General features: G+C 35.7%; 1 protein-coding gene across 4 annotated transcripts in view; it reads left to right on the top strand.

The window, feature by feature from the left end:
• Positions 1-10,949, top strand: part of LOC114053704 (sorting nexin-16-like) — a 32,187-nt gene extending 21,238 nt beyond the window's left edge. For all 4 annotated transcript variants that reach the window (XM_027876826.1, XM_027876824.1, XM_027876823.1 and 1 more), the window contains exons 6-8: positions 2,587-2,723; positions 3,962-4,078; positions 9,428-10,949. In XM_027876826.1, coding sequence (XP_027732627.1) covers positions 2,587-2,723; positions 3,962-4,078; positions 9,428-9,530 — 357 coding nt within the window. In that variant the 3' untranslated portion in view covers positions 9,531-10,949. The remainder of the gene's footprint in view (positions 1-2,586; positions 2,724-3,961; positions 4,079-9,427) is intronic.
• The last annotated feature ends 4,824 nt before the right edge of the window (positions 10,950-15,773 follow it).

The raw sequence follows: 15,773 nt of genomic DNA, 5'->3' as shown, positions 1-15,773 counted from the left end.
GTGTGTGTGTGTGTGTGTGTGTGTGTGTGTGTGTGTGTGTGTGTGTGTGTGTGTGTGTGTGATACACACACACTCTCTCTGTTCTACGTCTTCATTTAACCTAGTCCTGTATCAAAATGCAAAATAAATTGTCAGAGTCACAATAATGATAAAAATATCAGAGCCAAGAGTAAATTTCTTCTCTTTTGAGTGACCACTCTTATCATTTAAATCACATTTCTTTTTTTTCTCTATATTCAGATAAATATTAGTCACCAACTTTCTATAGTACCTAATTGGGTATCAGTCATATCTAGGATTATTAGATATAATTACTTCTGTTTTCCATTGTGGTCGGTTTTACTTCTTAGTTAATAATTTCAACTTCCAAGAAACTATGTTGTGTTTTTTCACATTGCAGAATATTCAGTTTCCGGATTGTTCTAGTTTCTAAAGCCTAGTGACTCAGCTTCCATGAGTACCTGTAGGGGAAGCAGTGACGTTGGATTCCTATAGCAATCTAAATTGTAGAAGTAGGGTAGTCCAAATAAAAAGTAATGAGCATGAGGCTTTATGTCAGTTTGAATCCCTCCACTAATGGAGCAGTGTCCTCTACTGATTTGCAGGAAAATAGATTAGATTATTTATAATCTAGTTTCTCTTCATTAGGATAGTCGAGTATATGATAGATATTATTTGTATACACAGATCATTTCCACATAGCCAAATTCATTAGGAAAGAATCACTGAAAGGAAATTTGCTTGGGGTATATATTTTTCTATTTCCATAAGTTCCCCTAAGATTCTCTTACCTCTAAACCCACCATAATGAAACTGCTATTCCTAAAAGTTGTACCATGTCACAGTGATATTTTTTGCCTCTGGAAATCAGTAAGTATATATTAAATAACTACTATATGCCAGACACTATGTTAGTTGCTGGGGATACAAGTACAAATAGTCCCTGTCCTCAAGAAAACTGTATTCTGTAGGGGAAAGTGTGGAAGGGCATTGGTGTGGGACAAGGGGGGAGAGTATAATAAATGCAAAATAATGGGAGGATATATTAGCAATTGGAAGGGTCAAGACCTCCTGTGGAAGGCAGCCCTTGATATGAACTTTGAAGGAAACTCAGAATTCTGAGAAATACAAATTGGGTGGGGAGGGGGAAGGAGTGATTAAAAGGAGGAGGGCAGCCTGCAAAAGCATAGAAATAGGAGATTAAATGACATGTATGAAGGATAGTGAGATGGGCAGGTTATATGAACTATAGAATGTGTGAAGAGAAATAACATATAACCAAACTATAAGGGTAAGTAAGTTGGAGCTCAGTTGCCAAAGGAGTTTGTATTTATACCGCTTAAGGTAACCTGAAGCCACTGGAGTTTGGGAAGTGACATCATCGTATCTGTGTTTTAGGAAAATCTCTTTGGCAGCAATGTAGAGAATGTATTGGAGAAAGGAAAAATTTTACCAGGGAAATAAAAATAGGAGGCTGTTACAAGGTGATAAAGACTGTGATGGTAAACATGAAAAGAAACAGACTTAATAATCTATTATGACTTGAAAATTTCAAACCTGGGTGACTACAAGAATGATGGCAACCTTGAGAGAAATAAGGAAGTTTGGAAGTAGGGATGGATTTTACTGGAAAGATAACAAAAGAAACTCAATAATGTACATCATTAGTTTTATTCCCAGCATTAACTAATAACGTGGACATAAACAATTTCTGTTATCCTTTTTACAAAACCACTCTGCCCTGGTGAACTTCAGGATAGAAAATTTTGTATTGCCGAGAAATCCTGGTTTTTAGGATCCCACATTATACAGAACAGGATGTGTAGAGCGTAAGCTTAAAGAGCAAGGGATGACTTTTGTCTTGGGTTATACCATCGTTGTCTAATACCTTACATACAAAATAATCATTTAAAAGTTTGTTGAATTGGATTGATAGCAGTTTAAAAGATGTTACTGTGGTGATAGATTTGTGAATTTTACTCAGGTTGTTTTAGAACTCTTTTTTTATTGGACCTTTTGAATATTCAAAACAAATTAACAATTAACAGTAAGGAAGAGTAAAATAAATGGAAATAATTTATATATTCTGCCTCAGTATGATTTTGTGGAAAATGGTACATTTTTAGAAATATTTTATAGCTGTTATTTGAAAGATTTAAGTATGATATTTGGGTAAAATCTGTTTGTTTGTGGTGGGTTGTGTTCCTAGTTAAAAACCAAGTTACCCACAAGATTACTTTACAAATTTCATATAATATGTAGGAAAAACATATTGCAGTCTTTCTTATTTCAAAGAAAGAAATCTTATTTTGGAGATACTATGAACTATGGTGTTTCAGATATGGCCAGTATCTAGAATATAGCATATAATGTGTCTACCTATACCAGATTCCATTTAGCATGAAAGAGAGAAGACCCTGTTGATCTCCCCCTGTATATGTCCCGTTGATTTTTTTGGTCAGGCCAAAAACTGAATGAGTCTAGATTGTCTACTGTTGTTACTGGTACGTCTCATTTTTTTATTTGATTAGAGAAGTATTTTGTAAAAAAAAAATTTATATCCATTCCCAACCTTTTTTGTTCAAGGCTTTCTGTGAAACTCTAGAAGAAACAAACTATCGATTACAAAAGGAACTACTTGAACGACAAAAAGAGGTGGAATCACTGAAGAAATTGTTGAATGAGAAACAACTTCATATAGACACTATAGAGAACAGAATTAGGTATGTTATAATGTCATGCATTGTTGAATAGCATTTCTAATGTTCTTAATAGATTTCTCTCTTTGTAATGAATAATTATTTGCATGTAGTTTGAAAACAAAAAAGACTTACAAAATATCTCCAATTCTGAAAGTCATAGTTGGAATAAATTTGCCAGGCTTCATATCCCTATTGTTGTTTATTTATTGGAACATGCTATGGAGTTTTTAAAATGTTAAACTTTCTTTAAATACTAAAAAGGTTCTTGGGATGTGTTTTGGGGGGTACCGTGGAATTTTGAGTGTAGTTTCTTCTGTCCCTAACCCCACATTAATTTCTGTTAACTCTTTAAAAATATTCCTTTTATTATGAGCTTGACAAAAATCAGCAAACATGGATTTTATATGAAACTGTGAGCTTCTATTATGTTCATTTTGGTTTTAAGTGTGTGTCTTTTTTTTGGCATCACTATCGCTACCTACCATTCTCCTCTTTTCAGAGCCCTCAGAAAAGGAAAAAAAAATCCTCAGGTTCTTATAGTTTTTCTTGATATGCTAATCATGGTTTAATAACCCATAAATTTCTGTAATCTTGTAATGTCATACCTATTCAAGGTAAAGGGACAGATGTGAATGATTCTCCCTAGAACATCTCCCTTAATTTTAAAACCAAAATAAAACAGTTAAAGAGAAAAAAACCTTCCCCCAGGTTAATTGCCACAGTTTAATTTTTAGGAACCCTAGAAAAATACATCCCACCCACACACATACATACAATTTTTTAAATTACCTTTTAGCTTTATGTGACTGTGACTCATGATAGTGAAAAAAACTGAAGTGCTTCATTCTACAGTTCTAGGAAAAACACAACCTTGATGTTTATGGAAGCCCTAAGAGGAAAAGATATGACTCATTTACTAATACTCTGCTGTTCTATTTTGAAAAATTGTAATTTTAAAAAATGAGTAAGTGGCATAATTTATTTTAAAAAATTTCAATTCCAAATTAAGTTTTTCAAATACACACACTTGGAAAATGACTCTTATTCTTAACAAGAAAAAAAAAGCTTGAGTGTGAAAAATATGCAATGCCATTTTAAACGTAAAAGGAGCTACTTTCATAGAGTAATGTTCCTGTTTTGTAAACCTTTAGACAACTATTGCTGAAGACTATTATTTTGTGTTTTGCAACTGAAACTATAAATTCATTTTAAATATTGATAGAAATAAACTGGGTTTTATTGCCAACTTATTCCATTAGGTTACTGTCTTTAGAGCCTGAAGAAACACTTAGAATTTCAGGAGAGGGTGAATGTATCAGAAAGATAGAGTCTTCTGCAATTGAAGCAGATCAAGATACCTTGGATGAAAAAAACAGGTATGTTCTACATAATATAACTTGGCCTCACTAATTTGAATTATTAAAGAAAGGCAATTCCAAGTTGAACATTTTAGAAGAATTCTCCATTTTATAGCAGATTTCCAATAAGAACAGCAAAATGACTGAAGCTCTATGGCAGACAGGACATTGAAATGATCTGCATAGTGTGTGTGATACATGACTTTATGCCATGGCCTCATGACTGCTATAGTCGAAGTGCAAGTTGGTCTCCGTCCTAGTAGAAGTAGTAAAGGGGCTCTCTGGAGACCCAGATTGACAAGAAAAATTAGTTATTTCTTTTAAAAAGAAAAGGACTTTGAGGGGAGGAGGGTAGTCAGTCAGTCGATTAGTAAGCATTTATTAAGTGCCTGCTATGTGCCAGGCACTGTGCTAAGCACTGGGTATACAAAAAAAGAGGCAAAAGACAGTTCTTGCCCTCAAGGACCTCAGTTCAATGTGGGAGACAAATATATACGAACAAGTTCTGCATAGGATAAATAGAAAAGAATTGAGAAAGGGAAAACTAGAATTAAGAAGGTTTTGGGAAATACTTTTGTAAAAGATGGTATTTTATTTGGGACTTGCAGGAAGCCAGGGAAGTCAGTAGGCAGAGATGAGAAGGGAGAGTATTCTAGGTATGAGGGACAGCCAGAGAAAATGACCAGAGCTAAGAAACAGAGTGCCTTTTTCATGGAACGACCCATAGTTACTGGATCGAAGAGCCCAATGGGTAATAATGGAATTCTAGGTTATGAAGGGCGTTGCATGCCAAATAGAAGATTTTTGTATTTGATCCTGGAGGTGCTAGGGAGCTACTTGAGTTTATTGAGTTAAGCGGAGGTGACATGATCAGACCTGCACTTCAAAAAAATCACTTTGGCAGTTGAATGGAGGATGGATTGGAGTGGACAAAGACTTGAAGTAGGCAGACTCACCAGAAGGTTTTCTTAGTGATCCAAGTGTGAGTTGATGAGGGCCTGAATGAGGATGGTGGAGGATGGTGGTGGTGATGGTGTCAGAAGAGAGAAGAATGTAAAATCAAGAGATGTTGCAAAGGCAAATACAGTAGGCCTTGGCAACAAATTGGATGTGGGGGGTTCAGAGATAGTGAGAAGTCTAGGATGACATCTTGGTTGTGATCCTGGGGGACTGGAACAATGGAGTTGCCCTCAACAGTAATAGGGAAGTTTAGGGAGAACAGTGATGAGTTAATTTTTGGATGTGTTGAGTTTAAGCTCTCTGTTGGGCATCCAGTTCAAGATGTCTAAAAGGCAGTTGGAAATTTGAAACTGGACAACAGAGAAATTGGGACAAAATAGGTAGATTTGAGAATCATCTTCATAGAGATGATAAATTAAATCCATAGGAGCTGATGAGATCACCAAGTGAAGTGGTATAGAGGAGAAGAGAAGAGGACCTAGGACAGCACTGTGGGACATCTAGAGTTAGAGGACATGACCTGAATAGGAAGCAACAAAGGAGCAGCCTGATACAAGAAGAGCCAGTAGAGAAATGATAGTATAAAACCTAGCGGAAAGGCATATCAAGGAAAGAATGATCAACAGACTGTAGAGAGGTCAAGAATGAGGATTGAGAAAAGGTCATTGGATTTGGCAATTAAGAGATCATCAGTAACTTTTGAAGAGAGCAGTTTCAGTGCATTGATGAAATCAGAAGCTGGATTGTAAGAGGTTAAGAAAAACGAGAGAGAAAACAGAGGCACCTGTTGTAGACACCTTCTCAAGAATTTAGCCACAAAAGGCAAAAGAAATAAATAGCACTGATGGGTTTTTTTGAGGATGGGGTGGGGAAGGCATGGGCATGTTTGTAAGTAGTAAGGAAGCAACTAGTAGGGAGAGATTGAAGTGAAAGAATGGGGGTGACAGAGGGGGCAGTCTGTTGGAGGAAATGGGATATGGAATGGGATCGCTTCTGCAGGTAAAGGGGTTAGCCTTGGTAAGGAGTAAGGCCACCTCTTTATGTGAGAGAGGGATAAAGAAAGAGATAGTGGCAGAAGACACCTGAATAAAAAGAAATGAAAAGGGGAGAAGGAGAACTCGTGGTAAATGGTCTCAATTTTTTCTGTAAAATATGAGACCAGGTTCTCAGCTGAGAGAGTTGGGGGAGAGGGAGCCATAGGAGGTTTGAGGAGGAATGAAAAGGTCTGGAAGAACTGCTATAGAGAGTGGAATAATGAGTTGATGAGGAAGATTTAGAAGAATTGCTTAGGAACAGTGAGGGAATAGTTGGAGTTGTATAACAAATTTGTAGTGGACCCAATCAGCACATGTTTCGTTCAGCAGCACATGTGTAGGAGCAAAGGGAACAGATCATAGGAATAATCCAAGGCTGAAACTTGGCCAGGTTCAAATCAGTGATGTGATAAGAGGGCCAAAAGAGCCCTTTTTAAGTCCTTTTTTTGACCTCAAAAGAAGAGGATGGTACAAAATTGAACTGGTTAGCCAAGGAGTCACTATGGAGAAGAAGTATAGTATGATTAGTATAGGGTCAGTGGCCTGATAGATACCTGAGGAGTCAAGGGATTAGAGGTCATGGTGTGAGTGAAGATTAGACTTTGGTAAGGAAAGACAGAAGGAGAGATGGAAAGCCACTAGATTATGATCAGGTAAGGTGACTTCATAATTCTTAAACATGGAGGATGGAATGTTTTGGGTGATGGCAATATCAAGTATATGACCATGGGGGAGGAAGAGCGCAGTGCTAAGGTGGGGTAAAGGAACAGGTCATGGAAGTGAATGGATTGAGGAACTGAGTGGTAATAGTGTTTGAGGGAGAATCAGTATGTATATTGAAGTCTCCGAGTATGAGATCAGGAGTTAAGAAGGAGAGAAAAATTGTGAGCCATGTACTGAACTCATTGAGGTAGGAAGGGGGAGTGACTTAGTAAATGGGCTAGATTTCTAATATTTCTTCCACCTCCATATCTAATATTTAATGGATAGATTTTGTTCTTCTGTTAAGTAACTTTAAAAGTAAAATGAAATTTCATGAATTTTGAATTTGTGGTAATTTGAACATAAGCATTGCTGAAGTTTGACTTGGTGTTTATTTCTTAAATGATTTATTAAGCAAATTAATTGAGGATGACAGGAATTGTGTGAGCTACTGAGAAACACTAGCAGTACTTTAAAAAATTCATTTACGAACAGCTAACCATACATTTACATACAAGCTGCTTTCAGATTGTAATTATTCATTAGGATGATGAGTACCTTAAATTTTAATAGCTTAAACTACGCTGAAACTTTTTGAACAATCTACATATGAAGAGCTGTACTTCAACAGCAGTCCTGGAAATAGTTCTGTAGTGTTTAAAAAGTTTGAGAGACATAGTTTGGGTAATGTAATCGTTTTGTTAATATAAAAACATTGTCATTTGGCCATCGCTCTTAAACCAAAAGCCCCTTATGGTGGTGGGCTCAGAGTTTATATGCTCTTGGAAGAGTAGGTGTTCCTGAGGGTGGCAGTCGAAACTGGTGAACAATTAATCAGAAAATGAATGTTACAATGAGAGGCTAAGCTATATTATAGTGAGGGTCTTGGGGTATGCAACTTGGATCACCCAAATCTTGGTCAAAGAGACTTAGCAATTTTCATATCACATGTCTGACAAAAGAGAGAATCAACATTTTCCCAGACTTGCCTGAGTAAAACACAATGAACAGGAATCCATCCCTTAGCCTAAACTTAGAATTTCTTTTACTGTCTGATCAGATCTTGGCCTGGATAAATCTATGAGAAAGATTTCCAAAACAGGTTGATTTCTGAATGGGGAAGTAGAAAAGGGGAAAAATCTTCATTCTGATTCAATAATTAGTCATTAATATAAGAGAAAAATAATCATTTTTCACAATTTATATACTTATTAAACCAAATTATTGACTGATTTTCTTTCTATTTGGGCCAGTAAATAAAGTTTTTCTGCACTAAGGAACAAACTTTCTTTAAAATTTTGTATGCAAGTTGGCTTAGCAAATATTTTGTTCAGAAATAATAAGGCAAATACCAGCTCAGTCTGTTCAGATTGTCGTGAATTTTGCATTAGAGATATCCAAACAGACATGATTTTACTGTATTTTTTCAGCCATAATGAGCATAATTTAATTCATAATGATTCTGCAAGTGATTTTGGACTGGACTATTATAACATTAGTGTTTTTAATGTTAATATCCATTGTTTTTATACTTGGAAAAAATAATAAATTATATAAGATATTGAATAAAGTTCAGATATCAGAAATCATGCTGATTTGACCAATATTCTAGTGAGTTGTGTTTTTTTCATAATTGTCAATGCTTAAGGTAGGGGCAGCTAGGCATCACAGTGAATAGAGTGCCAGAGTTAGAGTCAGGAAGACTCATTTTCCTGAATTCAGATCTAGCCTTAGACACTCACTAGCTGTGTAACCCTGGGCAAGTCAGTTAACCGTGTGTGCCTCAGTTTCCTCATCTGTAAAATGAGCTGTAGAAGGAAATGTCAAGCCACTGTAGTATCTTTGCCAAGAAAACCCCAAATGGGGTCACGAAGAGTCTGATACACCTGAACCAATGAACAACAACAAATGCTAGAGGAAGTTGTAAGCAAAAGAAGAAAGGTAGATTAGATAATCTTAATAGTCTTCTGTTTTAATTAAGTGATCCATTGTCTGAAAAAATATGAGGAATACTGATGAAATTGAAGGTAAGGGGTTGGCAGCCAGTATAGTCTGTAAAAGCTTTAGGAGCAGGTCCTGTCCAACATAATACCACCCTTCACATGGTGAGCACGAACTAAGAACTATAGGTCTTTGTCAGAGCAGATCCAACTCACAAGCCATAGGCTTCTTATCATTGATGTGACATACATAACTCTGGATTAGAATTTAAGAATTGGGTTTTTATTCTGGCTCAGACTTTTGTTAATTTGTAAATCTGGACAACTCACTTGCCTGTGCCATGTCTGAATTTTATAATAACAGTCAGCCAGCCCGCTCCGAAAGAATTCTGGGGAGATTAAAATGAAGTAATGTACATGGGATATACATTGAGGTATTAGAATGTTAGTCATATTTTGGTGGCAATAATTAAAGAGTCATTCTAAGAAAGTGCTTTATGCTAACTAGTCAGATATGACTAGTTTTACTGTTACATGACTTATTTTTACAGGTTCTTTATAAAACGGTTAGTATGCTTACGAAATTGCTTTTACAGCATTAAATATATGTTGTAGTTTTGTACTCTTAAATGTGGTAGATACATTTCATTTGACAGTTTCAATAAAACTTTTAAAGATGATAAGAACCTACATTGAGTTCATTCATTAGATAAGATTTACTATTGTTCCAGGTCTGATAAGATTCCCAATGTTGGCTGGAGTGATTGTGAACCTGAAAATTCAGTAACTGAAGTGGAGGTAGCTGAAGTGGCCTATGCTGCTGAGGAAGAATAAAGAGATCAGCATCAGCTGCCATAATCTTTGGAGATTTAGCGATTTGAACTGGATTATGTTTTAGCAAAAGCTGTTGTTGTTGGTTTTTTTTTAATAGAGCAGTAGCTGTAAAGCATTTATTAAAAAAAAAGGATGCACATGTGAAATGTTTACATAAACAAAATCATAACTTATTGGCATAGGAAATATATTCAGTGCTGCTTTTGATTTGCTTTTATCTAGCCTTTATATTTAATATATATAAAAGGTCTAGTTAGGATTATATTAACCTAGACCCATATTCTTAAATATTGTACATAAATGATTATGATATTTTGCCAGTATGCTTTAAGCTATACATATATATATATATTATACATATATAATATCATCAGTAATATTGGTCAAGTGGAAATTTATTACATGTGTGAAGCATACTTATTTCTGTCTCATACATACTTTTTAATTGGTTAAAATAAGTTCATGGAATTTATTGTAAAAATATAAGAACAATTTAAATTAAAACATTGATTTTTAAGTACCTTATTTTTTTAAAAATTCATATTAGTGCATTAAAAAAGAAAAACTTAATACCAAATGGAAAATACCTGAAATAGTTATGATCAACTTTCCCTTTAGGATTCTTAGAAAGGAAATAGTAAAATAGTAGTTGATAAAATAATTAATTCATTGGTATCTAGATATTGTATTTTTACACCCCTTATTATTATAATTCTGTATTACATGTTTATTTTTCACTCAACACTTTATCTCTTATTCTTGAACTGTAGATATGAGTTTGCCCTTTTCCCCAAATACTACCTCTTCTTGCTAATTAAGGTATGCTCTTTTGAAAATGTATTCTAGATTATCTTAAAGATAACTGATTTATAACCAAAAGAGAAAGCCATACTTTTCTGCCATGTTAACAACTAGGTTGTTCCTGATTGCAGTGCATTTTTATTTCAGTGTAGCTGAGATGTTTGAGTGCATTATAGCCTTTTTTTTTCCAAAATGTATTTATTTAGCCAAGTGATGCACTTTACAATAATTAAAACTCCTTTGTGCCAAGTTTAATTGGTTGACTTCATTAGAGAGAGGAGTTAGGAAAAAAAAGATTATGTAGTGCCTTTAACATTTAACTATTACAGAAGGCTTAGAATTCTATGGATCAGCTTTGTGAAACTTCTTTAATGTTTATTTTGGCCCTGCCATTAGTTATTGGAAGTGCCTTTGTTTTTTTCCCTCAGAGAGAAGTTGTTAACGTGTTTTTTGGCCATACTGTTTTGCTTAATGCTATTAATGCTAGCATGACTATGTTGCATAGTTTGAAAACTTAAGTTAATGTGTTGGGCTGTGTACATATTTGTGTATATATGTATTGTGTGTGTATTTTTTTTTAGAAGTGGAAAGCAATTGGTGAATAAAGTTGTGACTATCCATTTTTTGTAACCTTTTATCTATTCTTCTCTGTCCCTTTACTACCAATAGATGACTATTTCAAATTCTAATAACATAAACACTTTCAAGAAATAAAATGATGTTCACCTTTAATTCTAAATTAGAACATACTTTGGTTTGAAGGTACCAAAAATCTAATTTAGGTTTTTGTGGAAAACAACAAGTATTTTTTAAGCATCTATTATGTTCAAGGTGTAACAAAAAAATGAAGAACAGTCTCTTCACTCAAGGAGTTTACATTCCTATTAGTGGAACAAAAATATGTCTAATATTTCAAAGATTCATGACTTCATCTGGGTATACCTTTCTCTGATGAAAACTGAAGACTCCACATCTTAGTGGACATTCTTCATGAATTATTGTGGTTTTAAAAAAATTCATTATCTAGTGGCCAACCTGCTGCTGCTGCTGAGCCTCTCTGAATTTGGTTGTCCTTTGTTGACATTCAGTCCATCATATCCATACTAAAAGCCTCCTAATCTTGGAAAGATCTGCCAGAATTTGTACTAGACTTGCATAGCATTTGAGAACCCATGTTCACCTCGACACAGTGAAGAGGTACCTGAATAGGATTTATTTCTCAGGGAATATTTCATAAATCACGGGGGAATTTTTTTAACTGTACTTAGAAAAGGAATGAAAAAAATTCTTCAACTTATTTTTTAAGTATCCTAGATTTTCTATGAGGATTAGAAAATATTTAATGGTTTTTAATCTTAACTGTATTGACTTTTGCCAAATTATTGAAATAATACAACTTTTTTCAAAATGAGCCAGAGTTATAACTCCTAACATATTTATCTTTAAATATTTTAGAAATATTAGAATATATTTTACATATTATATCTAACAATCTTTAGAAATATGAGTTTTCTGTGAACATGAATTTTTTGCTAATTAGAGGAGCTAGTTTATATTCAGAATTATTGTTTTACTTTGTAAATTTATTCTCAGTATTATATTAAATGGATAATTTTGATTACTAAATTTTAAAATTTTTTGCTGTCAGTTAAGATGCAGAAATACAGACCTAAAGAAAATTGTCCATGGGGATGTTGAACCAATACAATAAAAATGGCAATACTCCCTAAACTAATAAACTTATTCAGGGCTATAACAAACTCCCAAAGAGGATTTTTAGAGAGTTAGAAGACAATACTGAAAATCATTAAGAAGGAGGAACAAAAGGTCAAGAATTTCAAGAGTAATAATGAAAAAAGTGGGAAGGAAAGGGGGGTCTATCAGTACCAGATCTCAAAGAGTACCACAAGACAGTAATTATTAAAATTATTTGGCATCAATTTAAGAAGAGGATGATCAATGGAATAGCACACAATGGTACACAACAAAAAGAAGCAAACAGCATGGTGCTTAATAAACGCAATGACCCCCATTACTGAGTGGAGAAGAACTTGACAAAATTACTACCACAACAACTAGCAGTTTGGCAGAAATTACCAAGAAAACCTCTAAATATGTATATGTGACCTGTATATTAAAGGTTCATAATCATAAGCTACAGTTAATTGCTTTACAGAAGTGGACTATTCATTAGACTTCTATGTAAAGTGATTTTTATTTAATGTGAATTTGCCCAAGGACATGGGGAAGGGAGAGAGGAGGGAAAGCTAGGAAGGGGTGCCTGTGGTGGCACAGGATTCCAGAACATGTGGTGGCCTGGAACAGAGAAGGAGAGCAAGAGGAAGGCATGGGGCCAAAAACACATGGTACATGTGGGCTGGTGGGCTGAATGGGGCAAAGGTCTCAGTACTGTAAGTCTCAAGCCAAGCCCCAGTTCGTAGTGGAGGTGGCCATCTTCTGCTTTCAGTTGGAGGGTTTTTTTAAGGTTTTTGTTTTGTGGGGTAGGAGGCCTTGGAATGCCAAGCTGAGTGGCAGGAGTGAAGACAGAGCACAGTAAAATTTTTTTGGAATGTGGAATTTCTTTCAGAATTCTTTATAAAGTCAAGTTTGCATAATGCAAATTTACATAAAACAAATCTGTAAAACAAATTACTTTCATATCCATGAATAGGGGAAAAGTTATGACTAAACAAGTGACAGGATCACAAGATAAAATGGACAAGATTATGTAAAGTTTTTGCATAAACATTTAATGTAGTTAAAAAGGAAAAGAGAAATAGGAAAAATCTTTGCAGCAAGTTTGTCTGATAAAGGAATCATTTCCAAGGTATGTAAGGAACTGATTAAAATGTATTAAGATAGAGCCATTCTCCAGTAGATAAATGGTCAAATGTCATGAACAGGCAGTTATCAAAGGAAGAAACCCAAGCTTAAGCATATAAAAAAAATCTCAATTCACTAATATAAGAAAAATACAAATTGAAACAACTTTTTGATTCTACTTCGTAATCTTCTAGACTGGCAAAGATGGCAAAAGAGGAAAATGGCATGTTAGAGGAGCTCTGGTGAAAACAGCTATGCTAGTGCTTTATTGGTGAACCTGTAAATTGGTACAGCCATTCTGAAATCTGGAACTATGCTGTTACTATGATGTGCTTACTCTTTGACACAACTACACCTCTACTAAACCTATGCCCCAAAGAAAGAGGAAAAACAATTCATATGTATCAACATTTATAGCTATTATTTTCAAGAGAGCCAAAAATTGGAAACTAAGGGGAAGTCCTGTGGCTAAACAAATTGTCATAAATGTAATGGAATAGGAGACAGAGCCAAGAGGGTGGAGTGAAAACAAGGACTCGCCTGAGCTCTCCCCCAAATCTCTTCAAATACCTCTAAAACGTGACTGGACAAATTCTACAGTGGCAGAACCCACAAAGAGAGAGTGAGGCAGATTTCCAGCCCAAGACAACCTGGAAGGTTGACAGGAAATGTCTGTTGCACTGGCCTGAGAGAGGAGTGTCCAGTGCGCAGGGTACAGTGCAGGCCTGGCCTAAGCAAAGCCGGAGCAGGCTTCAGGGGACTCAGGCACCAGCAGTAGTGGCGGGTTCCAGTCTTCTCAGGCCACAGATGCCAGAGACAATTTAGAAGGTAAGCAAGAGGGGTCTGTCAGAACTGGGTGAGAGAGAAGCTCAGTTCAGTGCAGGGCTGCAGGGCTTTCCAGTACAGCCCTGCCACCAGCAAACCAGGAACAGGCCTTGGAAGTGACTGAATCAGCAACTGTAAAATCAACAGTGCTGCTTCTGGAGCTATTAGCCTACAGACTAACTGTTTGAAGGTCAACCTATTTAGACTTCCAGGAGCCAACATGGCGGAGTAAACAGTCCCTCTCACCCTCCCTTATTGACCTTGAAAAACCCAGAGAACATTGCCCCAGGAAAAATTCTAAAATAGTATAGTCAGCAGAAAGACTAGATAACAGCAGTCTTTTAGCTTGTGACACTAATAGGATTAACAGGAAATGTCCTTCTTGCTATGGCTGAAGGAGACCAGTATAGGAAGGGAGGTGTCCCAGCAAGCCAGTGGCAAGCCCCACCTCAACAAACCAGTAACCAGGCCCCCAGTACAAGAAGCCTGTGACGGTGCTCCCTGTGCCGCAGAAGCAGAGATCAACTTTAAAAGCTAGAAAAAAGGCAAACAACATGAGCCAGAAGCAACATAGCAAAACAGTGACCATAGAAAAGTATCTTGACAGGGAAGATCAAAACACAAATTCAGGAGAGGATAACATTGTCAATATACCCACGTCTGAAACCTCAGAAGGGAATATGAACTGGTCTCAAGCCCAAAAAGAAAAATTGAACAACTCATTTTTTAAAATGGAAAAAAAGTACACTGAAGAAATCAACTCCCCTAAAAGCAAAATGGGCCAAATGGAAAAGGAGGTACAAAGCTAACTGAAAGAAACAATTCATTAAAAATTAGAATTGGGCAATTGGAAGCTAACGACTCCATGAGAAATCAAGAATCAGTAAAAACAAAATCAAAAGCATGAAAAAATAAAAGAAAATGTAGAATTCCTCATTGGAAAAACAACTGACCTCGAAAATAGATCCAGGAGAGATAACTTAAGAATTATTGGTCTACCTGAAAGCCATGATTAAAAAAAAGAGCCTGGACAGCATCTTTCAGGAGATCATCAAGGAAAACTGCCTGGAAGTCCTAGAACCAGAGGGTAAAATAATCATCAAAACACTCCATCGATCACCTCCTGAAAGAGATCCCAAATTGAAAACGCCAAGAAGATTGTAGCCAAATTCCAGAATTATCAGGTCAAGGAAAAAATCCTGCAAGCAGCCAGAAAGAAACAATTTAAATATCATGGAACCACAGGCAGGATCACGCAGGACCTTGCAGCTTCTACATTAAAAGATCAGAGGGCTTGGAATATGATGTTCTGTAAGGCAGAGGAGCTTGGATTACAACCAAGAATCAACTACCCAGCAAAATTGAGCATAATCTTTCAGGGGAGGAGATGAACATTCAATGAAATAGGGGACTTCCAGACTAAAGTGATGAAAAGACCAGAGCTCAGTGGAAAATTTGGTCTTCAAATAAAATAGGCATAAAAAAGTAAACAGGAAAGGGGTGAAAATGTTATTCAATAAGGACTAAACTGTTTACATCCCTACATGTGAAGATGCTACTTAAACTCTTGAGAACTTATCTTTATTACAACATTTAGAGGGGATATACATAGAGGGGATGCGTTTAAGTTGACTGATGTGATGATAAAAAACCTAATGAAGTGGTAAAAAGGAACTGTAATAGGAGAAGAGAAAAGGAGGAAGCAGAAAAGGATAAATTACATCATGTGAAGAGGCACAAAGACATACTACAGTAGAGGGAAAGGAGGGAGGGAGATGAGCATTGTTTGAACTT

This window comes from Vombatus ursinus, unplaced genomic scaffold, assembly GCF_900497805.2.
Source record: "Vombatus ursinus unplaced genomic scaffold, bare-nosed wombat genome assembly UNPS02014812.1, whole genome shotgun sequence".
Lineage (NCBI taxonomy): Eukaryota > Metazoa > Chordata > Mammalia > Diprotodontia > Vombatidae > Vombatus > Vombatus ursinus.
This window is presented reverse-complemented; position numbering and strand designations above follow the sequence as displayed.